We start from the raw sequence: 26,166 nt of genomic DNA, 5'->3' as shown, positions 1-26,166 counted from the left end.
AAATCCGCTGAGTAGTTTTTGTGCAACCCTGCCAACAAACAACCAACCGACAGACAGACAGACAGACAGACAGACAGACAGACAGACAGACAGACAGACAGACAGACATACAGAGGTCAAAACATAACCTCCTTGGTGGAAGTTATTACCGTCGACAGCAGATTCGTTGAATATTGTCATATTTTCTCATAAAACTGACGCTGACAGATCCTCTGATGTTAGTTTCAGTCGTGTATCGTCAGGAGTTGTGTTGTGAAGACGATGCGCCTTTTTTACAGCTTTGTAGACTTTTACTAAAACATGTTTCTCTTTAAACCTTTTCTAATAAAGCAAAATTTTTGGGGGACTGAAACACTGTCGCTTTTTGTAAACACCCTCATTTGATACCGAGAGCAGCGGGCGCGAGATGGGACCTGCGAGCACAGACACCAAAAGAAGAGGGAAAATCAATTGTCTTTTTTAATTATATTATTGAAGCATAGATGCATTACTTGTGAAAAAGGTAGAAAAAACAGCAAGTCTTTCTCAATAAGTTAAACCTCTCTGGCCGAAGAGCAGGGGGCCGGCTCACAAAACCTAAGATTTCCCGTAAAGCGTTTCGAATTCGTCGAAAACAGAAAAAGACGAGGAGCTGACGTGTGTCACTGGAACAGAACAGAAGTGCGTCTCCTCGCTGAATTGAAATCGTTAAAGAAACAAAACAAAAACAAAGAACAAAACGAACAGAGAAGATGCGAGTGGCTTATGTTACAGTCCTTCGACCCTTTTCCACAGGGCGTTGCAAGCTATTTTTTCGCGAAACTTTAAAAGTTCCATCGTTTGATCGACAAACAATAAGCTGATTTATAGTTGGTAAAAAAAAAAAAGAGAGAGAAGAAATTATAATAACAATAACAATAATTACAATGACAGTAATAACAAGAAATGTGAGTAATAAACACAGTCCTGTACAGTCAGTCGTCAGATTGACCACGGCCGAGGTGATCGATTATCGGGCATCGGTCTGAACTGGCTGAAGACGCGTGGCCGATGATCTTGTCGTCGTCTCCCCTCAGCTGCCCTCGACTGTGGTTCACTGGAAAACGCCTTTTCCATTTCATCCCCCTCTGCTGGCGGAGACGAGAAAGAAAGGAAGACTTGTTTTGAAAAGTGGTAATAATCACGAGTACATTAACAAAACACTCACTAATATTAAACTTGGTCAAAAGTACAATAAATAACATAATAATACAATTCGTGATTCAACATGTTCAATGTCGCACCGGTTATCAGGTAAAATCGTGTGGGAAAACTTTTGCAGGGACGTAGTTAAATAATAAAAGACAGTTGATCACTGCTGCAGCAGTCGATCGATTATGAATCGACTACTAAATTAATCGCCAACTGTTTTGATATTCGATTGATCGATTCAAGTCGTTTTTATGGAAAAAATAAGTCAAAATTCCCTGATCTCAGCTTCTTAAATGTGAATATTTTCTGGTTTCTTTGCTCCTCTGTGACAGTAAACTGAACATCTCTGGTGTGTGGACGAAACAAAACATCATCTTTGAGTTTTGGGAAACACAACCAACGTTTTTCACCATTGTATGAACCAAACAACTCATCGATTAATCAACAGTTTAATCGATAATGGAAATAAACGTCAGTTGCAGCCCTAAAAGACAGATCAATAACAATAAGACAAATATGCAGAGTAGAATAAAATGAGAATTTACAAAATAAATATACTGATAAAACGCTCTTCCATTGTGATTTAAAAAAAAAGTAGTTATCTCCATTCTACAAAACAGAAAAATTGAAGAATGAGGAAATTGGTTCTTTATTCTCTATCAATTAATTTTTCTTTTAGAAACCTGGGGAACACCCGACAGTCTTAAGCTGTTTTTACACATGAACCTGCGCACGTGCACAACTGCAGGGACATCTCTGGAATATTCAGACGCAGGCGGCGCCTGAGGAGAGCGCTCCACACACTTGTCTTGAATATTCCGGGAAAACATTCTGCTGTGTTTTCACTCAGATACAATGTATTTGTGGGCGTTACCTGACTGGGGTTGTGCAGTAGAGGTTGTTGGCGCGGAGCGTTCAGTCCAGCTCGTGCACCTCGTCCTGCAGCGAAGCCGAGGGTCGGCCCACCTCGCTCATCCGTTTGGCCATGATGTCCCACTGCGGAGCCAGGATCTTGGATTTAGAGCCTGCGGAGGAGGAAGAGCACAGGATGAGGAGTCAGACCACTGCTGCCACCGGATACACATGGATGATCAAAAAATCTTCTGCCCTCTAGTGGCTACATTAAATACTTCTTATTTTTAGTATCTATAGATCTGCACTATTCTACTTTTATTCTATCCTTATTTCATTTGAAAAATATTTCTACATGTTCCTGAGCATATATAAGTTCATAGCACTTGAAGACATCAATGTCAATCAATTATTTCATTCTTTAATTATTATTAAACATTATGTGATTAGGAGAAAAATTAGTAAAAAATCTAATGCAAATGTTTCCCACACTCCCCCTCAGATGGCTCAACATTTGAAACAGTAAATAAACTCTCCTCAGACAAACTGCAGCCTGTGTTTGTCAAATACCAGTTAACAAATAAAATATTCAGCAAATGATCATGAATATCAAAACTGTTGACTCAGACAAAGCCGATGTTTAAACCATCTGGTTAATCGGCCACGAGGCTCGTTTGACAACAACTAATGCACCTAAATCGTTATTGCTCAAAGTCCAGTCGGGTCTGTTGTGTAAAACGCTGTGTGCTTTGAGTTTGACGTGATAACAAAAGATACAGATTCACAAACAGCGGACGTGGATCCGAACCAAGAGGAAGCAGACGATCTGCTACAATTACAGCAAAAGGCAGATCGACTGCCCCACAGCTGCTCTCAGACATGCACTGAGGTCCAGACATTTGACAGACATTTTTCCGGAGGGGCTGCATGAGAGAATGCAAATGTCTGCAAATGTTCCGGAAAATGTGAATGAGCCCATGTGAGAATAGAGCGGGGAAATCTCAGGGAGCGAGTGGGCGTGTTGATGTCTGTAAACTGAAAGCAAATGTTTTCCGCGGTGGAATTATATTTTTTGCCTCTTCCTGCTCTGCTCAGATGCCACAGAATGTTCTGCAAATGTTGCTGTTGGTGTGTGAACGTGTCTGACTCTGACAATCTGCTCCTGCGTTCGACATATGTCAAAAAGCAAACTCCAGAAAGTGTCCAGACAGAACGTCCAGAGATTTTTCATGTCTGAAAACAGGTTTAGTATCAAGAGATTTAAACAAACAAGTAAACTTTAGAGAGAGTTAACTATAGGTGGATTTCTGAAGCCAGGCTAGCCGTTTCCCCCTCCTTCCAGTGTTTATGCTAAGCTAAGCTAACTGCCTGTGGCTTCACACTTAAAGCACAGAAAGTGAATACGCATATTTCTCAAAATGATTCCTTTAACTTGCAGCCCCTTGTCCTGCAGAGTTGGTAGAAAAATAACGATCGATCAAACTCTAAATTGACATGAAAAAAAAGGAGACTGACATCGACGAAGATGTGAACGAACACTTATTCTTATAGGTGTGAAATTACTTTTTTTTAAAAAAACAGTTTATTTCATTTTCAAACAATAATCCGTGCGACGATATGACATGGGAGAGCTGCCTGGTAATTATCTGATTATTAATAAATAAACATTAGTTGCAGCCCTGCGCAGCTTATTGAACCAACAAGGTTAAATCTACTGATTTAACAACTGAAACAACAGAAATAATCCAACATTGTTACAATTAACACTTGAAGAATAATTTAAAAAATTAATGCCTTTCCACCCCCAGTAGAATTTACCATACTATGAATGACGACGTTGACAAGTTTGTGTTGACGTAAAAATAAAATTAAATAAAAACTGATCCCTGATCCTGGAGTTTGCCTCATTTTCAACCCACATCTGCTCCCGGCGTGTTATTCCCATCCTCGGCCCGAGGTGGACTCACAGACCAGTGGAGATGCTCTCCCCCGGGATACACTTACCCGGCCCTCTTCCTCCTCCTCTTCCTCATCCTCTCTGCAGTTACCATGACAACATAGACTGTAGCCTCCAGCTAAAGCAGCAAGGCCGATCCGATCCCCTCTCTCTCCGTCTTTCTCTGGCATACTCTCACTCTCTTGATCTCTCAGTCTGTCTCTTCCCCTCGCTCGTTTCACAGGGGAGAGGGAAAGTGGGACGTAACCCAAAAAAAAAAGGAGAACCACACTAACTCTTAACCCTTCAGCGGCGGACCTCAACTGTGACTATACTCTCCTCCTTAAATAGCATAATTACCCACGGATAGCAGAGATATTCAACCTTTAATATTTATGTGCAACATAATTTAAATTACGCCCCAATGATTGAAACAAAGTCAGGAAGAACAAATTAAAATCTGTTTAAAAGCTAATGATGTCATCTGTTGTTTTTCTCATCAAGCTGTTTGTGTAAAATTTACACGAGGAGTTCACTCACACACACACACACACACACACACACACACACACACACACACACACACACACACACACACACACACACACACACACACACACACACACACACACACACACACACACACACACACACACACACACACACACACAGTACTGTACTGTACTGTACGTCTTCAGCTCACTCACCATCCATTCCGTTGTGCTGTTCGTAGCTGCGCTTGCCCAGGATGGTGGGGGAGCCGTTGTTGAGGATGGGAGAGGACTTTATGGGCGTCAGGCTGGCTGTGGAGATGGAGCCCCCACGTGTCGGGGGGTCGGGCTTGGCTGGACGGGGATGTGCTTCTATAAAAACATGGAGAGAGAGAGAAGAAGACACAAGGCGGAGAACGGGTTGTTAAGCGGAGAGAGAGGATGACAAAGAGCATAAGAAGTACACACAAAAATAACCCCCCCACCAGACATTAAATCAACAGAAGTGACTCATTAATTTCAACTGCTGACTTGGAATGAGAGGAGAGAGTCATCCTGCAATGTGTTGTGCTGAGGCTCTTCTAAAATATGGAAATGCAGGCGTCAATTTACGGAATTAAACAGTTTCCTCTGATGCTGATTTTGATGGGGCATTTTTTTTTTTTTTTTAAATGTGACACCCTGAGGTCTTTGGGAGAAATGTTGAAATATCAAAAATGTTTCCAAATAATTCAAAATAAGAAATGACTTTTTGATTTTTACACTGGCATATTTCTAAAGGTTGTAAAAATATAGTATATTAACCTTAGTTTGACTCCTTTTAAGAGAGAAACCTGATAAATACTTTTCTGAAAACTTATGTGTTCACTTCAGGCACAAAGTATCACATTATAAAAGCAACAGACAAGAGCCACGTACAACCACACCCAGTTATAATTGACTGAAATGTTAAAACTTGTGAGCTTCCTCTCACCTAAATACCGCACCACAGACTCCAGAGGTTTACGTTCCACAGGTTTCAGTGGCAAAGTCTTTTTTGGCCTTTCTGGCAACCGCAGGGCACCTGGAGAAAATCATTACAGTGAATAAAAGTCCAATGGACGACACAGGAGGTGCAAGGAAAAATTAAAAACTGTGACCTTTGGTAACAAAAAAAGTGCCTCATATATAACACGTCACTGCTTCCTAGTATAGGTGTGAGACTGTCTTACACTCGGCCTTGATGGCTGCTGTGTTGAGGGGGAGGTAGGGGTGCCTGGCCAGATACCGCGGCCGTATCATATCCTGGCAGAGGCGGCGAGTCGTGCGCGTCACCGTGGTGGTCTGCAGGAAGAAGGCCTGTCGCGTCTTCACCGCAAACTTGGGGCTGCCGCTGTGGCGCAGGGGGAGGCCGTGGGGGCTCTGCACATATGACACACCACAACGTCTCCGTCAGACGCCTTGAACGTCGAGTGCTACCATGACTATGTATGTTAGACGTACATTAGAGCTGAAACGATTGTTCAATTAGTTGATTAGTCAACAGAAAACTACCGCTTTGATAACTAATTCATGTTTTAGTTATTAGTTTGAGTTATTTACTGGCCAGAAACCAAATTTGTGGCCGCTTCGAGCTTCTCAGACGTGTGGATTTGATTCTTTTCGTTGTCATGTGATTGCAAACTGAAAGTTCAGAGGCGACAAGTTACTGCCGCCTGGTGGACTGGAGTGGAACTGTTCGTTGTTCATACATCAGCAGGCCAATATGGCTGATCTAAGCCGGCCTTTAGACCGAGGTGGAAACCAGGGGGGACAACTGCCTGCAGGAACCTTTCTGATCCTTGAAAACAGTTCCCGGGTCGAATAGGTTCCCTGAACAGCAAGGTGTGTTCTCGTGCGTCGGTGTGTACCATGCTGCTGCGGTTGGGTCCGGGCCTCTCTCCGTCTAGCCGCGTGGGCATCTTCAGCCCTCCGTACTTCTTCCAGTATGTCCAGCATGAGGCGCACAGGCGACACTGCATGTTGGGAGGTCCCCACGAGTACCACTGGTAGGAGCTGCTGGCTACACACACACACAGACAGAAGAAAGAGAGTACACACTCATGATGATTCGTGATCCACATACAAGCGTGTTTGAGATCTGGTGAGCACAAGAGCGAGCGCACAACCTTTAATCATTCATCACTGAATTAACTACAACCACTAATATAACTTGAACAATTCGTTGCTGCGGGGCATGTAAAGCTGCAACGCTCTCCTCTCTCTCCTCTCCATTTTGAAAACTAATTAAAATGTGAGCCACGTGCAAGCTGTACAGAGTTCATCTGAGCTCGGTAAAGAAACTATTGCATACTGTAGATGAGTCGGAAAAAACAGATGAGGAGAATCCACTTTTAAGATTTATTGAAAAACATAAGTTGGCTGATACATTTATTGTTTAGTCTATTTTGTTGTTGCCAGAGATGTTTACTTATCACAAACACTCATAACTGAAGATACAAGTCTCTTTTATTCCCATTTTTACAATTATTGATGAAAAAAAAGAGGCATTTAATAGTTTTTTAGATTCTTGAATCTGATAATTTTCAATAATCTATTGATTCCAGAAGCAAAGAAACAAGCTGTCATATGATGGTTAGCGACATGTAGAAATGACTTACTGTAGCAGCTTTCACAGGCTCTGCCCAGGCCGGGGGTCTGTCCCGAGCCTGGAGGTCCTGGGACGGCTGTACCCGCGGGACCAACTGTACCCGCGGGACCCACTATACCCGCGGGACCCACTGTAGCTGCGGGACCCAATGTGCCCGCGGGACCCACTGGACCCACTGTACCCACTGGAGCCGCTGTAACCGGTGTACCCACGATACCTGCTGCTCCGTTCACCAGAGCTGGCTTTACGTTGTTACTCAGCTGGTTGGGGTTTGGCTTGTTACTGTCGGGGACACAGAAACAGAGACGGGGTCAGACTGGGTCACAGAGAGAACAGATAACATTCATCAGTCTGCTGCCACACTCCTTCATTCTGAACTGACAGAGAGAAAAGAGGGGTCTGCTCTCTGACAACATCAGCAGACGTCCAGACTTTGACAAAACAGATCAGAACAACTCTACACTTCTCTTTCTATCTCAGTGCAGTCCGATGAGAAAGTGTTGCACAAATGGCATCTGATGGACAGAATTAAACCCAGGCAGAAACTGGAATCTGAAACTACTCACTAGTTCGGGATGTAGACCTGCTTCAACTTGCTCTCTGCCTCGGCCGCTTTTAATCGTTTCTGGAGCGGGGACAGACGTAGAGGTGGAGGGAGAAGTTTGAGAATCTTTGAGTTTAAGACACCGTCGAACAACTGATATATTGATTTTCGACCATTTCAAAAAAAGAATAAATAGGTTTATGATAATGTGGAGAAACAAAGTAGGACAAGGGAAAACAAAAAAGGTGGTGATGCGATCATTTTTGGGGATGAAATGGGGTCATGAGACAGAAAAGGCTGAGAATCCCTTCGCTCAGTTAAGACTTCAGGATTTAAACTAAATCAGGCTTTCATAAAAAAAAAAATTGGAACAGTTATTGGGCTAAAAGCAAATTAAAATCATCATGAACAGATATAGGAAGTTATACATGACATTAAACGTTAGTTTTTTCTTAAACCTTTAGTGTGTAACTGATGTTGTTACCTGCTGTACGTATCTGTCTGTGGTCTTCCACATGTAGTAATACTCAATAATACTCGTCAGAGACTTCCAGGGCAACTAGAGGAGGAGGAGGAAATGGACAAAATAATCATTATTTCAGTGTGGTTGCTATGAAAAGTGGTGGCAGAGGACATCGCTGACAGGTCACCTATTTTCATTCTCCAGAAGAAGAAAAAAAGAAGAAAAAAATGTGGATCAAGGGAGTGAGCACAAAACGTTTTCAACACCGCAGCTCGTAAGTTGTCGACAGGCCTGTGACCACACCACGAAACCTTCACAACGCCTCTTTCAAAACCAAACTATGAATGAACTTTACAGGATCTAGTACAAAATGTATAAAAGCTCACGATTCATCTGCGACAAAAACACACTTTAAATATCAAGAGGATGTTTTTACTTCAAGGAAACATGGTCATTAACCATTAAACAAATGAAGTCAATAAATGATAATAATTTAGGGAATTAATCAAACAATCAAAAATAATTAAATGAATTAAAACCACCAACCCTAACCCTAAATGACATGTCAACGGCAGACTCGATCTACAAACTAAAGATTAAAAATACATTCAAAAACAAAAACATTTGCAATAACCACTTTTTTTTACTTCCTTCTTATTTATATTTATTAAGATTTCATATTTATTTTACTTGGCTGGAACAACTGTAACTAAACCCAATTTCCCTCCGTGGATGAATAAAGTATTTCTGATTCTGATTTGAGGTGTTTTTTTTAATCTGAATTAGTCAAATTGTCCCAGTCTGACGGAGCCTAAAATGTCTTTAGAGAAAAAAGATTCTTCGAATTTAGCCGAATGAAAGTTTCTGCGTAAACGTCCCTCTGAGAAGTTTGAAAAGGAAAATGAGCCGTCAAACGTAGTGGCCCCACCCATTAATGGTGGAGTCGTCCTGTTGTGTGTGAGCAAAGGCCTGAGTGGGGAGAGAGAGCGAGCGAGCGAGCAGCAGCACCGACGGCGTCCGGCCACCAGGTGGTGGAGTGATGCACACGTTGAAGTCGTCGCGTCCACAAAAGGCAGCAGCACCATTCTGCTCCCGCTGTAAGTGCAGAGGACGGCGAGGAGCTACAGCAGACGGGCGACCGTCTCTTGCTATTTAAGTAACGCTCACGCTTAGTTTTTCTATAAAAAATATGTTTGGAATGCTTTGAGAGTTCTCATTCTTGGCAATTTCCCTCTTTAGTTCAGCATTATATGCTTGGACGTTGTATAAAAAAACGGGTAAAATCAGCTAAATGAAGTCTGAGTGTCTGCTGCAGGGTTTCATCTCTAATTCTGTGGTTTCTGCAGCCATACGCAGCAGTAATGGCAGCAGCTGAATACTTACTGTACACATCTCTAAATTAGATTTCAGCGTCCACATAAAAAGCAGGCCGGCTTGATAAGCAGCAAACCGTACCGCGCTCAATATGTCCTCCGCGCATGACTACACTTCACTATTTGGTTAAGCAGAAAAAAGCCCTTTGAAAAGCCCACTACCACCACACAGAGATGAGGTATGTAAAATAAAGCTGTGGCATCTCACCACATTTTGGAAAATATGCTAATAAGTTTCCCTAAAATTAATTTTCAAATCTTTTCATGTGATTAATTAAAATGTCAGTTGTAATTTTTGTTTTTAAATTTCAAAACATATGCTTTTAAACTGGAGGTGGAACAATGAATTGATTAGTAATCGACTACCAACTATTTTGATAATCGATTAATGGGTTTAAGTAGATTTTGTGAAAACTACTTAAACTTAAGTGTGAATATTTTCTGGTTTCTTTGCTCCTCTATGACAGCAAACTCAATATCTTTGGTTTGTGGACAAAACTAAACATCACCTTGGAGTTTGGGAAACAGATCAAACAGATTAATCGATAACAAAAAATGATGCAGCCCTATATTAAATCATTTTCCCTCTCAGATTTACCTTAACACTTAGGGTAGTTCTCGATTGAGATTTTAGATCATTCATGGGCTTTAATGAAGAAAAGTTGTTTGAATAAACCCTAGAACGTTGATTTGGAAATATGCACAGCAGTACCTTAATAACTCTCTAATTAACATGTATTTCATTTGATTAATTTGAATAAATATGGAGAATGAGGGACTTTTTTCGTCAGCATGAGGACGGCTTTGTTTCCCTATGTCTAGTCCTTATACTAAGCCAACTGGCCTGTGGCGAACAGACGGACATGAGAGTGGTATCAATATTTTCATCCAATGCGCAGCAAGAAACCAAATAAGCACATTTCCTAAAATATCTATCGTTTTGTTACGTATGATTTTCTGTTTTTTACTCACAAAATCCTGCTGGATATCGGTGAAATCTTTGCCGTATTTCTCCAGCGCCTCCTCGAACAGGTTGGCCTCTGAGGCGCTCCACTCCTCCATCTCGTCCCTGCAGAGGACGGGCCCGCCCTGGGGCACCAGCGCCGCGATGGCTCGGGTCATGTCGTAGCCCGTGGCGTGGAGCGTGTCCATGGCGTGAAACTGCACACACACACAAAAAAGGAATAGTGAACACGTTTCGTCACGAGAGTTGGTTGTGTTTTTATGAAATTAGTTTTGGCCGAAATTGGTCCTGAAGTTCTGCAAATATTCTGCGGACGTCTTGGGGTGACAATTTTGTTGGCTGAATCCACGGTGTTTATGAGCAGACCCTTGTAAAATGCTTTGGGCTGTGTGTGTGTGTGTGTGGCTAGAAGGCTTCTCTCATCTATGTTTTATATATGAGGATGAGATCTAGGGCAGAACAGACCCACACCAGGCTTCTGGGGCCAAGTGCTTGTTAAGGATAACCAGACACAGGCCTCAGCGATCATTAACACACACACAAACACGCACACACATATGCACTAAAGGCATTTCTCTTTGGTTAACTGCCCCGCTCTTCTCCCCTTTGCTTTTCAACTACGGTGTGATGCCGATTCAACCCAAGGCCACTTTCATGTGTGTGTGTATGTGTGCACATATATATGTGTGTGTATCTCACCAAGGTGATGTCTCTGGAGGCTGCAGCAGCGCTCATGTGAAGGCTGGGCTGCCGCACTGAACTACTGCAGTCCAAGGCTCTGGCAAATGTGCCTACTGACCTATGGGACACAAACACGACCATAAAAGACACAGCGAGAGACGGGGGGTGAAGGAAACCTTGGTTTTGGTGTTCGATACAGTTGCATAGTCTTTTTTCTGAACTGTTTATGCAAAAATGTTGAAAGAAAAATCTGCCAAATTTCCTAAATCCAGTGCTTCCTGATAAAATATTCAGCAATATCGCATTTTCATGATAAACCTCCAGCCAGTGAGCTCTAGCACAAAACTGCTAAGCAACCATATTCAACCTTAAAAAAAGAATCAAGGCTACCTGTTTCCCTCTGTTTCCAGTCTTTGTGCTAAGCTAAGCTTAGCACCTCCTGGCAGAGTATTTACTAGACAGTCATGAGAGCGGTTTCAGTCATCAAGATCTAACTTTTGGCAAGAAGCAACTAAGCAAATTTCCCTAAAATGCCAATCTATTACTGAAGAAAATAATTCATATTTTTCAGTATTTGTATGTTTTTGCTCGTCTGTGTTGACTTACCGAGCAACAACTAAGAACTGGTCGATTTCTTTCTCCGTCAGTGAGCTGTTGGCGTCCCAGATCTTCTCCTCTAGTTTCTCCAACTCTCTGCCATCGCCCTCACCTACGTGGACCCAGAACACGCACAGATACAGACGGTTAGTTTTCTTTCTTTTTTTTAAAGCTTTCATGAGAAAAAGACGGTCTGCCTGCCTGAAACCAACCTGCCTGAGCTTCCAACGCGTGCAGGAATCACATTAACATATATTTGATTACAGAGTTTAGTGTCCCACAGAGCCCTAATTGGACTTTCAGGTTTTCTCGCCTGCTCAGAATAAAATTGAACGAACACAAAAACACCAAAGCCTAAATCTGGCAGAATAGTTGTCATAGTTTTGTCTGCGTAGTCTGGAATAATTCACTCCTCTGTTCCCTCAGACGTCCACGTGGTCGCACTGGGTGACGTGTGCCTACATTACGATGAACCCGGGCACTGTAGTTTATTTTGACTCGGTCCCACATGTGCAGTCCCCACTGCCATAAATACTCACTAAATATGCATAAATGCATGACTGAAAATAGTTTCCACAAAACACACTATTTACTCCGGTTTGAGTGACGTTTGCTAAAAACCTACAGTGCTCAGCTGTTTTAGGAAGTGATTTACTCTCCTTTGAAGAAAAAATGAAACTACATGTATATAGTATAGAGTTCCAGGTACCAAAGACAGGTAGTAAGTAAAGAAAATATTGAGGGATTAAGTTTGTTGGACTATTTTTTTAAATACTGGTTTCGTTCAGTGAGAAAAATAAAAGAATAACTTCATTGTTATCCTATAAAATAAGCTTCTATGTGAAAACTATCATTGTGTAATATCATATTTCTGTACATGTTGCATTATATTTAGCTGCCTGTATGCCTCAGCGTTTCTATATTCTGTTGGTGACAGTACAATGATCAGTCGTGCAGAACATAGACAGTAATCCGTTATTCTACATGCTCTTGATTATTGTCATGGAAACTTGGTTCAGTGGTATTTTTTTCCCTTTTCTTTACTTGTAAAGTTATCACTGGCTAGGGGCATGAAAAAAGTCGTCTAAAGTTCATGAAGTGTCCCTGAGAATTGAGCAGTTTGGAAACCATGAAAAGTTAAATCGTCTACAATGGATCAGACAGAAAAACTGCTGTAGATAAAAATAAATCTCAATGGGTTAAAAAATCCCCCTTAAAGAAGACGTGAATGTGCAAAACATCTCGAAAAACGTGTCAAATAAAACACAATTTCAGCGACAGTGTACCGTCTTTGAGGAGGTCGGTGATGTCGGCCTGGTACTTGTTCCCGACGCGGATCTCCCCCTTATCGGCCAGCAGAGTCTTCTGCTGAGGGTCATACACCAGCGAGTAGAAGAAGGCATCCTGGGAAATACAGATGGCAGGAAGAGGGGTAAGGATGCAATGAAAGGAACAGGAAGCGAGATTGGAGAACGAGAGAGACGAAAGAGGAGTGTATCTGTCTCGTCATGAGTGTGTGCGTGTGTGTGTGTGTGTGTGTGTGTGTGTGTGTGTGTGTGCGTTTCCCCTCTGCGAATCTCCCGTCTCCTCATTACTGTGTGTGAACAGAACAATCTGGGTCAACACGCTGAATAATTCATCTTGAAACAAGAATCTCCGAAGTCGTAACTCCGACACGTCTAATCACAGTTTAGGACACGGCATCGCGCTGTTGCACATACGTCTCTGTCCAGGTAGGACGTCAGGGCTTCTGTCTCGTTCAGCAGCGTCACGCAGCACTTCCCTCTGGAGTCCGGCGAAAAAAGACAGAAAGGAGGGAACGAAAGGAAAGGGTGAAGTGGCAAGAGAGGACAGAGGGTAAAAATAATTGAGTTGAGATGAAGATAGAGAGGCAAAGACAGGTGGGACAAGTCAAGAGAGAGAGTGAATATTTAACGTGAAACAGAATAAAACAGACAAAAATTAAAGTCCATGGGATAACTGGTTACATAAAGTACAAGATGAGAGTCTGGACCAAACTGCTCTCTGCTGGAGAAACTGTCTGAAAGCGAACTTTGATGTGAATACATCCCAAAATTCTGCAACGATGAAACTAATTCAGCTCCAGTTGGCACAGCCCGTTATTTGACGAATCCTGGTCCAGCACTCCTCTTCAGTCTGGATTCAAAATTGGTTACCAGCTAATTACTCAAACCTCGCTAGTGTGACGCAAATCCAATTGGCAGGGTGATAAAACTCACCGTGTGTAACCTCGCTGGTGTTCAGACTGAAAACTTTGGAGCTTGAATTTTGCACAAAAACAAACATCTCCGTCAGTTTCCTTGTCACAAATGTCAAGTAATAATGCGGTGATGATTATGTGGGATCGCCTGGAGCTCACTTATGAGCAACGGTAGTTCTATATGTAGAAATGTCTTTCAGCGCTCGACGTGCAAACCGTATATAAGTGCCCGACGAGGTTAGTTTGAACCACATGAAGTCGGTTTTCTGTGAAAATGGCTGCTTCGAAGCGCCACAGCAGACTGTGGGTGAAGCACTCCATGTCCTCATTTATCAAATTAGTCAAGGCACAGTTTTCGAAGCAACAGGTAGAAATAAGCTTTATAAACACGAAGATGGGTTCATGGGTAAAAAGTCTGTCTAACTGTTTGATTAAATCTCTGGACAAAAATAACAATAGGATCGGTGTCCAACATGTGAAACACTTTTTAGAAGCATTTAGTGCAAAGAAATAATGATGCTCCCTTCGAATACTTAGGGGTAAGTTCAAAGCAGGTGCTCTGCCACTGAGTTTCCTTTTTTACCTAAAACATTGAGTTTTAATGTGGTATTACTTGGAACAAGAAGCTCGTAAATAACAAGGCGTGTGAGATTAAGTGGTGTACGTGTCAGACACACTGGCCGTTTAATCAACGTTAAAGTGATGTAAATTAAGAGGGATCTGACTTTTCATTGGCAGATACCCAATTTTAAAAGCCTCAGATGGGAGACAAAAGAAATAAACGTAATTAACTTAATTACATGACTCCTATTAATTCATAAGTAATAAATATATTATGTTTAATGTTGTAGTAGAGACACTGAAATTACAGCGCGTCTCAGAGAATGTGCCTGGATGCCGGGGCTTCAACTTCATGACTTTCAGCCACCGGTGATAATACAATGACATTGTCCAACTCTAAGTCTAAATAATTATTCATAGGGGCATCACGACAGCAGAGTAGTTAAGGATCCAGCCAATCATGTCACTCTCTCGCCTTTTGTTTCCTGTCTGCCTCCATCCTCTCTGCTACTATATAATGATGCAAAAATAATGAAATATATATATATACACTTTGGACCAGTGGGGGAAAAAAATGCTGCAGTCGTTTTTGTATTAATTAAAGCAATTTCTTAGAAATCGGCTTTAGTTTTTTTTCTTGTTTTGAGAAAACTGGGATTTTTCAGACTCGACAGCAGCTCAAAGGAATCATTTGAGGCTTTATTCACAGCCTGAGATCTGTATTTGCTGTCAAAACAGTGCGCTGCGCGAGAACAAAAATTCTTTGTAGGGAAGACTTGCACAAAAAGCTGGAATCAAAAAGAAAGGGACTTAAAACTTCCAACACATCATTTAGTGGGATAATGTGTGTACCTGATGTGTGTGGCAGGTAAAGACTCCAGTTGGCGGGACAAGAAAAGCTCTCTGTGTCTGAGCTGGTGTTTCTGTTTCTCGGGGAGGTCGGCCATCTCGGGATTCTCCATCTCCTCCTCCAGCTCCCCTGGGTGGGGGGGGGGAGAGGGCAAAGGTCATACGTACATACGTACATCAGATGAGGCGGAACAATGGCGACCACGGGGGGAAACTGCCGAATGTATCGGCTCTAGCCACACACACACGTGCGGATGCACACTTGATGAGCCAGAACAATGACGTCCCCGGGGAGGAGGAGATTTTATGTAAACAGTACATACACAGGTATTTTACATCTCACCGATTCCCGTCCACATGATGCCTGCAGTATGAATTCTTCAGCACCAGGCTGCGGTTTCCTCTTAATTATGCTTTTCAAGCCTTGTTACAGAATTCTCTCAGGATTCTACATTATTCTAATGCTTCTCAAACACCTTTTCAATTGATTATTGTCTCTGTAAAAGAGAAGCTTACAAAAAAGAACCTGAAAGGAACATAATTCAGAGCTGAAACGACTCGTCAATTTATTGAATGCCAGAAAAATTCAGTAAAAATGCCAAACACAAATTTCCTGCAATTTAACCCAAAATGAAAATGTTTGTTATTTGCAACCCTGAGAGTTCACTCCCCTCTGCTGTCCCAATAGAGGACTAAAAAGACACAGTTGGCAAATCTATGGAGCCAATTTAGCAGGGAGGTCATGACCTCAGTATTTTTTTCTAGTATGTTTTATAATTCAAAGTTATAATGTTGGTTTTTAAAAGATGGATACTAGTATCTATGTAGATTCTCTCTTAAAATTTGATGAAAATACATACAAGAATGAATGTGACAGCTTCACAAAATGTACAGCCATAGCAAATTAGCTTTGACATTGTAAATCAGGTAAACTACTCTGACACAAAAAGCTGTTACCAAATAAAAAAATTTAAAATACAGAAGCAGAACTGATAAACAAGAACTTCTAAAACAAAATGTTGGGTCTTTCTTTTTCTTTGTTGTGATTCAGTAAACAAAAGAATTGTGGTGCAAAAAGTCAGTGCAGCAAGATTCGAGATATCCCAACTTTTAACTAATAGTATGGGCTAAGCGCTATAAAGGCTGGAGCCCACGTTTCCAATAACTCAACCAATGAGACATTTCCGTCACACAGCCTCCCGGCATGTTCTACACCCGTGTCTTTAGAACTGCTCACGCCCACTTTGTAAGGCCGCCCTCGTGCTGCGATGATAACATCACCGCTACGTCCTCAGACTTGACAAAGAGCCTCCGGAAGCACAGAAGACATAATACTATTGTTTATCGCAGGCTGAGTCGTAACACCGCTCGACAAAGTAAATCGACCTTTACGTGTCAAACTGCTGGAGTTTCTCTTTTGGGCTTGTGTTGTTGATTGAGCCGAGTCTGTTTTCGGCAGGTACGGGCACTGAGTCTGGGGAGAGCAGCGATGCAGATCCTTCAAGATTTTTTCCTTTCATCAAGCGTCTAACCTTGAGGACCCTTGGTGCCCTGGATTAAAAGGAAAATCTCGGAGAATCCCTGTGCCTCACGCACACACACAGAACACACGCACACACAGAACACGCGCACACAGATTACGTCCAGGAAAAAAAAAGTAAGATTTTTAAGGCACTGGGTGAAAAACAGTCCAATGAATGAATGGACAGAGCAACTGCTGAAGGGCTATCAGCACATTTGAGTAGGTCATGTGTCTGAGTCATTCTGAAGAATAGATTCAGCCGCTGCCGATCGGCAACATGTAGCTACTCTGCGTGGTTAAGGACGGAATTAAGGAGATGGGAGGAGAGAAGGTGGGGAGAAACAGATAAACAAAGAGACGAGATAAAATAGGCGCAAAAAAAGAGGGGGAGAGTGTGACAAAAGTGATAAAGAGCAAGGAAGCATGTGATGAAGACAGAGAGGACGTGAAGACAGACATTGAGCGGGAGGAGAGGAGGGGGAGAGGAGGAAGGGGAGCGATGAAGAAATCAGCAGGGAGAGCGAGAGGAAGAGAGACACTGACGGGCACAGAAAGTGGTAGAGAGAGTGAAAACGGCGATGAGAACAGAAGTTAAACGGGCAGAGAGAGAGAGAGAGAGAGAAAGACAGAGACAGAGAGAGAGAGAGAGAGAGTGAGAGAGTACGACACAGACAGAGAGAGAGAGAGAGAACGACACAGACAGAGAGAGAGAGAGAGAAAGACAGAGACAGAGAGAGAGAGAGAGTGAGAGAGAAAGACACAGAGAGAGAGAGAGAGAGAGAGAGAGAGAGAGAGAGAGAGAGAAAGACAGAGACAGAGACAGAGAGAGAGAGAGAGAGAGAGAGAGAGAGAGAGAGAGAGAGAGAGCAGTCAGTACGTGCTCCAATTCATTTGGAGTTTCATTAGAGGAAGCGAGACAGAAAGAGGGAGACGGGGAGCAGAACAAAAGCAATCAAGGGATTTTCAGGAGAAGAGATGTGTGGCCAAAATCAATAAGAACTCCTTCACTCCCTCACTCTGCCCAGCACTCAGCAGGCGCGCACGCACACACACGCACACACTCACACTCACACTCACACTCATCCTCTGCCGCGTAAAAGCAACAAAAAATATAGACTGAGATTATTAATACGAGGAAAACAAGATTAAAGGGAATATGAACCGAGCTGGGAAGTTGTAGGAAGGTGAGCGAGGAGAGACTAAAAAAGTGTGTGGATGTGTGTTATCATAACAAAAACAATATTCTCCAATATACCTCCGACATGGTGTGTATGTACATGTGTATTTTCTTTGACATCTTAATGATGCTCCAGTAGTAAAAGAAATAAAAGCGATGCTGCTGCTGCTGCTGACTGTGTATTGAAAAAAAGGGAAATGCATGTTTTTACTGTGAAAGAGAAAATACTCACTCACTGCAAAACAAAACTTCTTTGAACCAGGATATTTTTCACTGCAGATTGATCGAAAGGAGAAAAAAAATGACATACAATGAACTTGACAGCAACACGTTAAGGAGTGCAGAGGGAGGATTTTAAGAGCTGCCTTTAGAATAACAAGGTCAGGTAGGTAATAACTGGACAGACAATAAATAATATAGATATTTGGAAACAAAACAATAAATCTAATAAACACGTATTGGCTGATATTTTTTTAAACATAATGAATATATAAATAAACACAACATAACCAGTCTATACATTTTTTTTTCAAATTACTGCAACAAAGAAAGATACTAAGATGGAAAGATTTCGTAGTTAAAGTCAACCTGAAAGTTTCTCTCTGCTGAACCGAACTAACGGTGACTCCGTTTCTAAATGATCACAAAACTAGTTTAGCATTTCTGTGCAGCACTTAAAGTAACTGTACAGTAACTAACAGACCCACACCTACACAGGGATTATAATATAGCCACAATAAGCTCATATCAGCCTTTACATCAGCCTGGGCGATTAATCTGACTAGTAACATCACAGAAGCTGTTTGTGTTAGTTTTTTTGAGCTACACAAATCAAACCAAACCTCCAAAGCATTCACTGACTCGGACAATCTCCCGCTGCGTTCGTCATATGTGAAAGGAATACTCCGGAAAATATCTGGAATCAATTTCCCAGACATATTCCAAATTTCATGTCTGACGCCCCCAGGAAACTTGTTAGCGGGTGGTATTAAGTGCTGCCCACTTCTTGCAACTAATCAACTATCATTGTCCTTAGCAATTAATCTGCCAATTATCTTAATCAAGTTTATTCTAGCCTTTTTTAAGACATTTCAAGCCTTTATTTGATAGCGACAGTTAAAATGGGCAGGAAAAATGGAGAAGGCCACAAACAGTCCACTCGCTGCTCATTAGTGCCCATGTGGCTTTGCACCCTAACATTTCTTTTTAATTCAGTGGATGAAATGTCAAGAGGCCCATTCAATCTCCCCCCACAGCCTCGGGTGATGTTGTCCGGTGACGCAGCAGCTCTGCTTGTTATACCTGAAGCTTAACAAGCCTAATATTTGATTTCATAAAAATGTAATGAGGTGCACTTCTTTTTTCCCTCCCCTCCCGGGCAATGCAGTGTTCCTCCACTATACAGCACTGCAGGAATGTGGTCATCGGGTTCAATAGTTCGAGCGAGCTCTCAAAATATACAAATGACGAGGAGCTCTGGCATAAAACTAAACAAATGGAAGCTTAAGAGATGAAGGGGATATTATTCCAACATCCAGAGAAGACCTTATTAAAAAGCGAGGAAATGAAAGACACATGAAAAGGAGATATGATTTAGTGTACCAGTTTCTCTCCTAGGAAGAAATTAATTTTTAGGCTCCAACAAAAAAAAAAGTCACATGTTCTGTAAGAGGTTTAAAAAAAAAAAGTGAACTTGAATCCCTGCGAACCCTAACCAGGACTTGTCCAACCTTAACCCCTGACCCAAAACACACACGTGACTACGAAGTGGTCCATCAGCAGACCGGTACCTTCCACATGCCCCCCCCCCCCGGCTGTGTGTCCTTGAGGAGCAAGTCAACTCCCCAGCTTCAGTCCTCCTCGGAGCCAATCTCCTGGCAGTGCACCCACACCGTACTCTCTACAAATTGCCTCTCCATCTCACCTGTCCCAGCCAATTATCAATTATTGATGAATGGGTCGCCTTACTGGGCAGAGAGACGGTGGTGGCGGCGGCGGCAGGGAGGGGAAAAGCATGTGGAACGAGCAGGCCCGAGGGCGAGAAGAGAGCGCAGCGGACTGTTATTACCATAACAAACTGAGTACTCCTCTACGATCCAGAGTGTGTGTGTGTGTGTGTGTGTGTGTGTGTGTGTGTGTGTGTGTGTGTGTGTGTGTGTGTGTGTGTGTGTGTGTGTGTGTGTGTGTGTGTGTGTGTGTGTGTGTGCGCGCGTGCGTGCGGAGGCCGGAATGGAGGCTGAAGCCGACGAACATGTAGCTTCTCCTTAAAAAGTCTATGGTCAAAAGGAAAGTAACCGTTTTTTTTATGAGTAATTACCACTGAGATCAATCAATCAATCCAGAAAAATCAATACCGTGATGCGAGTTTGTTTGCGGTGATATTATGACATGACTTAAATATTGTGTATCTTAAAGGCTGCGTTACATGGAACTTTTTAATTTTTCTGAAATACCCAACTACCAACACGTCTTTCTTCTATATGATTAAATTACCAACCCCTATAAAAAAAAAATATGTAAAAAAACATCACCACAATAAACAGAGATAACAGTTTTGTCAATATTGTGTGTAATAATGCAACTGTGGCTTCGCATCTGTCGGCTAAACTAAAGTGCTTGCTGGTACAAGGACACGTTTTAAAAGAGAGGAGAAGAGGAAAATTATCTAAAGTGTGATGTCATTCCACCGCAGACAAGTGCATCAGGAAACATATTTACTCTTCATTCTCAGCACATTCCCCAACTAGAGTAAGAACAAGACCAGCACAGTCAGGGGAAAACAATAACAGCAAAACAAAACAATGTGGTGCTGTTTCGTTTTTTCGTGTATATGGCGCCAATGGGACTTAAGAGTCTCGTCTGCGTCGAGTTGTTGTCGTCCTGGAGTTGGAACCGCAGAGCTACACGGGATGTTGTTCAGTTCTCAGAGTGCTGGTATGAAGTTGTACCTAAAGGTAAAACCTTGTAAAGGAAGTGTAAAAAGTTCAGCAGTCGGTGCAGATCTACGAATTTAAAACAGTATATTGCAGTAGTACAATTCTTGACTGCCATAATAAGCAAAATCAAATAATTCTTTCTTTTGTTTTGGTTTGATTGCCCGTCCCAGTCTCAAAATAATATATCAATGAAGATTCTCATATTGAAAAATGTGTGTGATATAGGAGTCATATAAGTCAGCTTAATGGACAATTGTGTGTAAACATGAGTTTTAAAGTAAGTTGCCTCAGTTTGTGAACATGTTGTCAGATGTTGTTACTGACTATAACCAGGTTTCTTCAGTGCACATACACATAATCAAAAACCATAAGAGAGGTATCTCAGCATCAAAAAGCAATGACCGGTTAGGTTTCAAGCAAGTGCCAACACTTAATTAAACCTCACCGATGACGAGCACACTGTACTGTATGTTTGTACACTGGTACTTTTTTTTTGGTCCCCGGCATAATTTTCTCCGTTCCTCCCCGACTAACCGTGTACGTGAATGAATTTTCCAGAGGCCAAATGTAATAAGATCAATCAGCTGCTTCACATTTATCAGTAAGAAATCTGTGCTCCATAACGGGGACAACAGTTCAACACGGAGCGACACCAGGTGAGGCTGCATCAGCTCACAAAGGTCTGCAACCTGGGAAGAAAATGAAAAAAAGAAAAATCTATCCCCTCACTGTGGGTCCTAGTTCCACTCTTGCATATCAAGACTCCTGTCAAACAGTGGGTTGTGTAACTCAAGTGGTAAAACATGGCACTAATACAGGCAGGGTGAAGCACTTAAAGAACAGTTATCCGGAAAAAACAAAACAAGGAGTGTGACAGTGTGGACGCATGATCCGCTTCGGAGCACCGGGCAAAACACGACCAGCTTGACTCGAGCTACACCGATTCCGTGCACATCAGTTCTACTGGCAGCATTGTTGTCTATTGTTTATGGGAGCTAGGAGCCGCATGTCAAAAATAGGGTTTGAGTCACGGCAAAGGGTTTGAGTCATGGCAAATTCAAATGTCTAAAGGGAGGAGCCAAGGGAGTTGAAATGCCAAGTCCGCCGCCGAGGCCGACCACTCGGGAGGCTGCATCGCTCACAGGGGAGGGGCTAATGGTGGAGCTGGAGGCCCCAGTTGAGGGAGTATTCCGAATCTCTGCAAGCAAAATATTTTATCAATGACTCACAGCAGTCACGCATAAAGACACACAGGCTCATAAGCACACACACACACGACGGTCATTCTCCACTGATCCATAACAAAACTGAATTAAATGTACCCATCCAGCAATTCCTGTGGCAGGGCCCAAAGCTAAAAAAACTCAAGTTCATCAAGGAACACATATACACACACACAGACACATGCACATACACACGCACACACTGTGTGGCTGCAGCTACAGAAACAGGATATAGCCCACACCCATGCGGTGTGCAGCCATTCCTGCCATGCATTTTTTACATATTGCAAATGTCTGGAAGCCCCTCTCCGAACTGCAGCTGGCAGAGCGACACAAACATCATCCCAGGTCCAGAAACAAACGCCCGGCTGCAACATCCGTCAGTGTGCCGGTACGACCACGGGTTTATTGTATCCGCGTTTTAAGTTTTAGTGAAGTGAAATAGTCATGTTTACTTAGCAAGCAGACTTGCCACCAGCAGAATAACCAAAACTACAGAAAAAGGTCCTGTGCAGATAAAGCAGCATGTGTACAAACACTAGTCAAAAATAATCACAGACTTTCTTTTAAAAAAAAAAAGGGACATGCACAGGGGGAAACTGATGCTGTGTGGTCCAACAGAACAAACAATCCCCTCCTGGCACAGATACACACACACCCCTCAGGCCACCTCTATGGACTCTGTAGTTAAAACACACACACACACACACACACACACACACACACACACACACACACACACACACACACACACACACACACACACACACACACACACACACACACACACACACACACACACACACACACACACACACACACACACACACACACACACACACACACACACACACACACACACACACAGGCTAAGGTGAGGTTGGCCACACCCAAGCAAAGTCTAGTGGCTGGTTTCGCCTGGACTATATGACTGCAGTGGTTCTGCCTTTTAGAGTGACAACACTGCTGCTGGAGTGAGCTACATCAGGATGTACCAAAAATGTTTTTGGATTGATGCAATTAGGCTCATATCAGGGGGGAGGGGTTCTGTTTGGTTTAAGCAAACTTCAGATGTCAAACAGCGGGTCGACTCCTGGCGGCATGTTTGTGCACAGGTACAGGAACCGATTAACCACGGGTCAAAAGTGCCCTTTAAGCCTACATAACCATAAACTGTGTCTGTTGACATTTCTCGTGCAGCATCACACATCACAGACAGGCTGGTCATCTCAGAGCAGATGTGGAACAAGCACAGTGCGCTCGGTCGTGTCACTGTGAACTCGGTTATGTGATTTCAAAAAACAGCCGTGGCCCTTTTTTTCCCCCCCTTTTGCACCTGTGGTCTTTTAACTCTCACCATGCGACAAAGCCTTGTCGTCGTAGAACATCGTCATGTTCAGTGGATCGTGCAATGTGTTTTTAAAAAAAAGGCTCTGGTGTGCGTTTGATAATATCTGCAACGTTCTAAAACCATCAATCTGACAACCAGATCCAAAACTGTAAACTCAGTCAGAGAGTTCACACAGCTGACTAGGACACTTTTTGTGTGTGTTCAACACCATGAATCAGGAGAGAGTCTCTTTGAAAGTAATCATCACTATTCCTTCCATCCATCCATTTTCTTCCGCTTACCCGAGACCGGGTTGCTAAGGCAGCCAGCTGAGCAGGGTGTTCCAGACATCCCTTTCCCCAGCCACGCATTCAAGCTCCTCCTGGGGGATCCCGGGGGGGTTCCCAAGCCAGATAGGATATGCAGTCCCTCCAGCGAGTTCTGGGTCTACCTCTATAGGTCCCCTACCAGTTGGACGTGTCCGGTAAACCTCCGAAGGAAGGCGCCCAGGTGACATCCTGACAAGATGCCCAGACCAGCTCAACTGACCCCTTTCGACGCAAAGAAGCAGCAGCTCTACTCCGAGCTTCCTCCGGATGTCCTCACCCGATCACTAAGGCGGAGCCAAGCCACTCCGAAGCAAATTTCGGACGCTTGTATTTGCGATCTCGTTCTTCTAAATCTGAAGGTCATCTGAAAACATTCACTGCACGTCACACATAAAGAGGTCGTCCGACACTTTTAAATACACTCATTATACATCATTTTATGTGCACACTAGAGAGTCTGAGAAGAGCATTACGAAAGACAGGATTCACTCAAGGGTTTGTTTTTTAATCCTTTTCCAACTTTCATTACAGTAAAAAAAAAAGACGGAAAAATAAAAATGTGACTGGTGAGACTGGCGGTAAGATTATACTCCGGATGTAGCAGGGTATGGACAACCAATGAACAAATTCTGCCAATCTTCCATCAATTAAGAAATGCTGTTAAAATACATTAAAAACCTTCATTTCAGAATCAAATACCAAACATCTGGTGCACTTGTGGCAGGAAGACGAGGTTTACAATCCATCCACTGTGTAGAGTTTCATAAGAGTCACTTTTCAAAACGATCTTGATGCCTCCTTAAGTGAATGTCCTACAGTGGTAATAAAACCACAGCGTCCTTCCTTTACTTCTTTACTCTTTGAATTCTAGCGCTCTGGGCCCTGAAGGCATCATCTCTGAATCACCACTGGGGAGGCAAGTCAGGAGACTCTGGCTCTGGCCTATAAGCGACACACTTTAGTGACCTGGAAGTCAGTCTTTTTCCACCCACTTTCTTTTATCACTAACCATCTCAGTCGCTGTATTTTCCCCTCACCCTTTTCTTTCCAATTGCCATTTTTTAAAATCCATTGTTTCACTGTTTTTCTCCCTGAAAAAAAAAACATCCTGGTACCTTGAACGTTAAAAAAGTGCTGCCTGAGTCCATTCAAAGTCTGCCAGCTGTTCCAGATACTGCAGGGCCAAAGCTCCGAGCTCTTAAGAACAGCATCGCATTGGCGCGCGCGCACGCACGCACGCACGCACGCACACACGCACGCACGCACGCACGCACGCACACACGCACGCACACACAGGAAGAGCGCACATGCATAGACACATGCAGGTGTCGTCATATTGACACATCCAGCAAATCGAAGGCCGTCTGAAATCAGAACCTATCAGAGGAGGAGAGGGGCTGCAGTCTGGAAACGTTTCTCTCGGCTCGGTAACAGCAGACAAACTATTTAAATTTGTATGAATCCCTTGATATTTAAAAAAAAACGACTGGTTTGCAAACAAGCCTCATAAACAAATAGCTGTATTTTCCAGTTAAGAGGAATCCTCTTCGATTGGATGCCTGTGCAACGTTGCGGTTGAAGATAACTGCAGAGGTCTGCCAAATGAAACGTTTTTTTAAAAACATGGCTGGGGTGTTTTGGGGTGGTTTTTCGTGCTGCCTGGGTTATGGTTGGTCACTCACTTGCATGTTTGTCTGCCAGGGCGATGAGAGTGCTGGAGATGTCCCTGCGCCGGTAAAAACACACCACTTTGGCCTCCACGTTCCCATTGGCTGTCTGCAAAGCAGAGACAATCGGCGTTACCACGGCAACAAGTGGTGCTGCACACAGAGCACCCACACACACACACACACACACACACACACACACACACACACACACACACACACACACACACACACACACACACACACACACACACACACACACACACACACACACACACACACACACACACACACAAGCCTATTAATGAGGCTAGTTTTTCTTTGGCAAAAAAAAAACGCAGTGTGAGACTACAGCAGTGTTATCCCAAAATTACAATAAGTGTTGCAGTTGTCAGGACAGGGAAGGCGTGTTGGGAGTTGTCTGTGCCGAGTTTTTTTAAGATTAATTTCTTCCCAGTAATATTACGTTGGTATTTTGATGCAACGCTGCTTTTAAATTAGGAGCTTGCATGACAACGTTTTTGTCGAATACTAACTGAAAAAGGGGAGAAAGAATCGACCACTCTGGGTGAAATAACTCATTTAGAAATTGATTTGAAGCTTTTACCTCTTTTTTTCACTCCATACACATAAAGGAATAGGATAAATTTC

At 42.9% G+C, this 26,166-nt stretch overlaps 1 protein-coding gene across 2 annotated transcripts in view; it reads right to left on the bottom strand.

The window, feature by feature from the left end:
- Positions 1-441: 441 nt before the first annotated feature.
- Positions 442-26,166, bottom strand: part of mta1 (metastasis associated 1) — a 40,659-nt gene continuing 14,934 nt past the window's right edge. The window contains exons 3-18 of one of the 2 annotated variants that reach the window (XM_035610499.2): positions 25,531-25,624; positions 15,335-15,461; positions 13,422-13,485; positions 12,987-13,104; positions 11,710-11,812; positions 11,122-11,221; positions 10,431-10,619; positions 8,107-8,181; positions 7,645-7,703; positions 7,089-7,360; positions 6,339-6,490; positions 5,661-5,850; positions 5,423-5,512; positions 4,666-4,821; positions 2,045-2,195; positions 442-1,109 (exon numbers count right to left, since the gene is read on the bottom strand). In XM_035610499.2, the coding sequence (XP_035466392.2) occupies positions 2,086-2,195; positions 4,666-4,821; positions 5,423-5,512; positions 5,661-5,850; positions 6,339-6,490; positions 7,089-7,360; positions 7,645-7,703; positions 8,107-8,181; positions 10,431-10,619; positions 11,122-11,221; positions 11,710-11,812; positions 12,987-13,104; positions 13,422-13,485; positions 15,335-15,461; positions 25,531-25,624 (1,899 nt within the window). In that variant the 3' untranslated portion in view covers positions 442-1,109; positions 2,045-2,085. The remainder of the gene's footprint in view (positions 1,110-2,044; positions 2,196-4,665; positions 4,822-5,422; positions 5,513-5,660; positions 5,851-6,338; positions 6,491-7,088; positions 7,361-7,644; positions 7,704-8,106; positions 8,182-10,430; positions 10,620-11,121; positions 11,222-11,709; positions 11,813-12,986; positions 13,105-13,421; positions 13,486-15,334; positions 15,462-25,530; positions 25,625-26,166) is intronic. The other variant, XM_035610498.2, reaches the window with a different exon arrangement.

This window comes from Scophthalmus maximus, chromosome 15 (assembly GCF_022379125.1).
Source record: "Scophthalmus maximus strain ysfricsl-2021 chromosome 15, ASM2237912v1, whole genome shotgun sequence".
NCBI classification, from domain to species: Eukaryota; Metazoa; Chordata; class Actinopteri; order Pleuronectiformes; family Scophthalmidae; genus Scophthalmus; species Scophthalmus maximus.
Note: the sequence above shows the minus strand (reverse complement) of the source record. Positions and strands in the feature narration are given on the sequence as shown.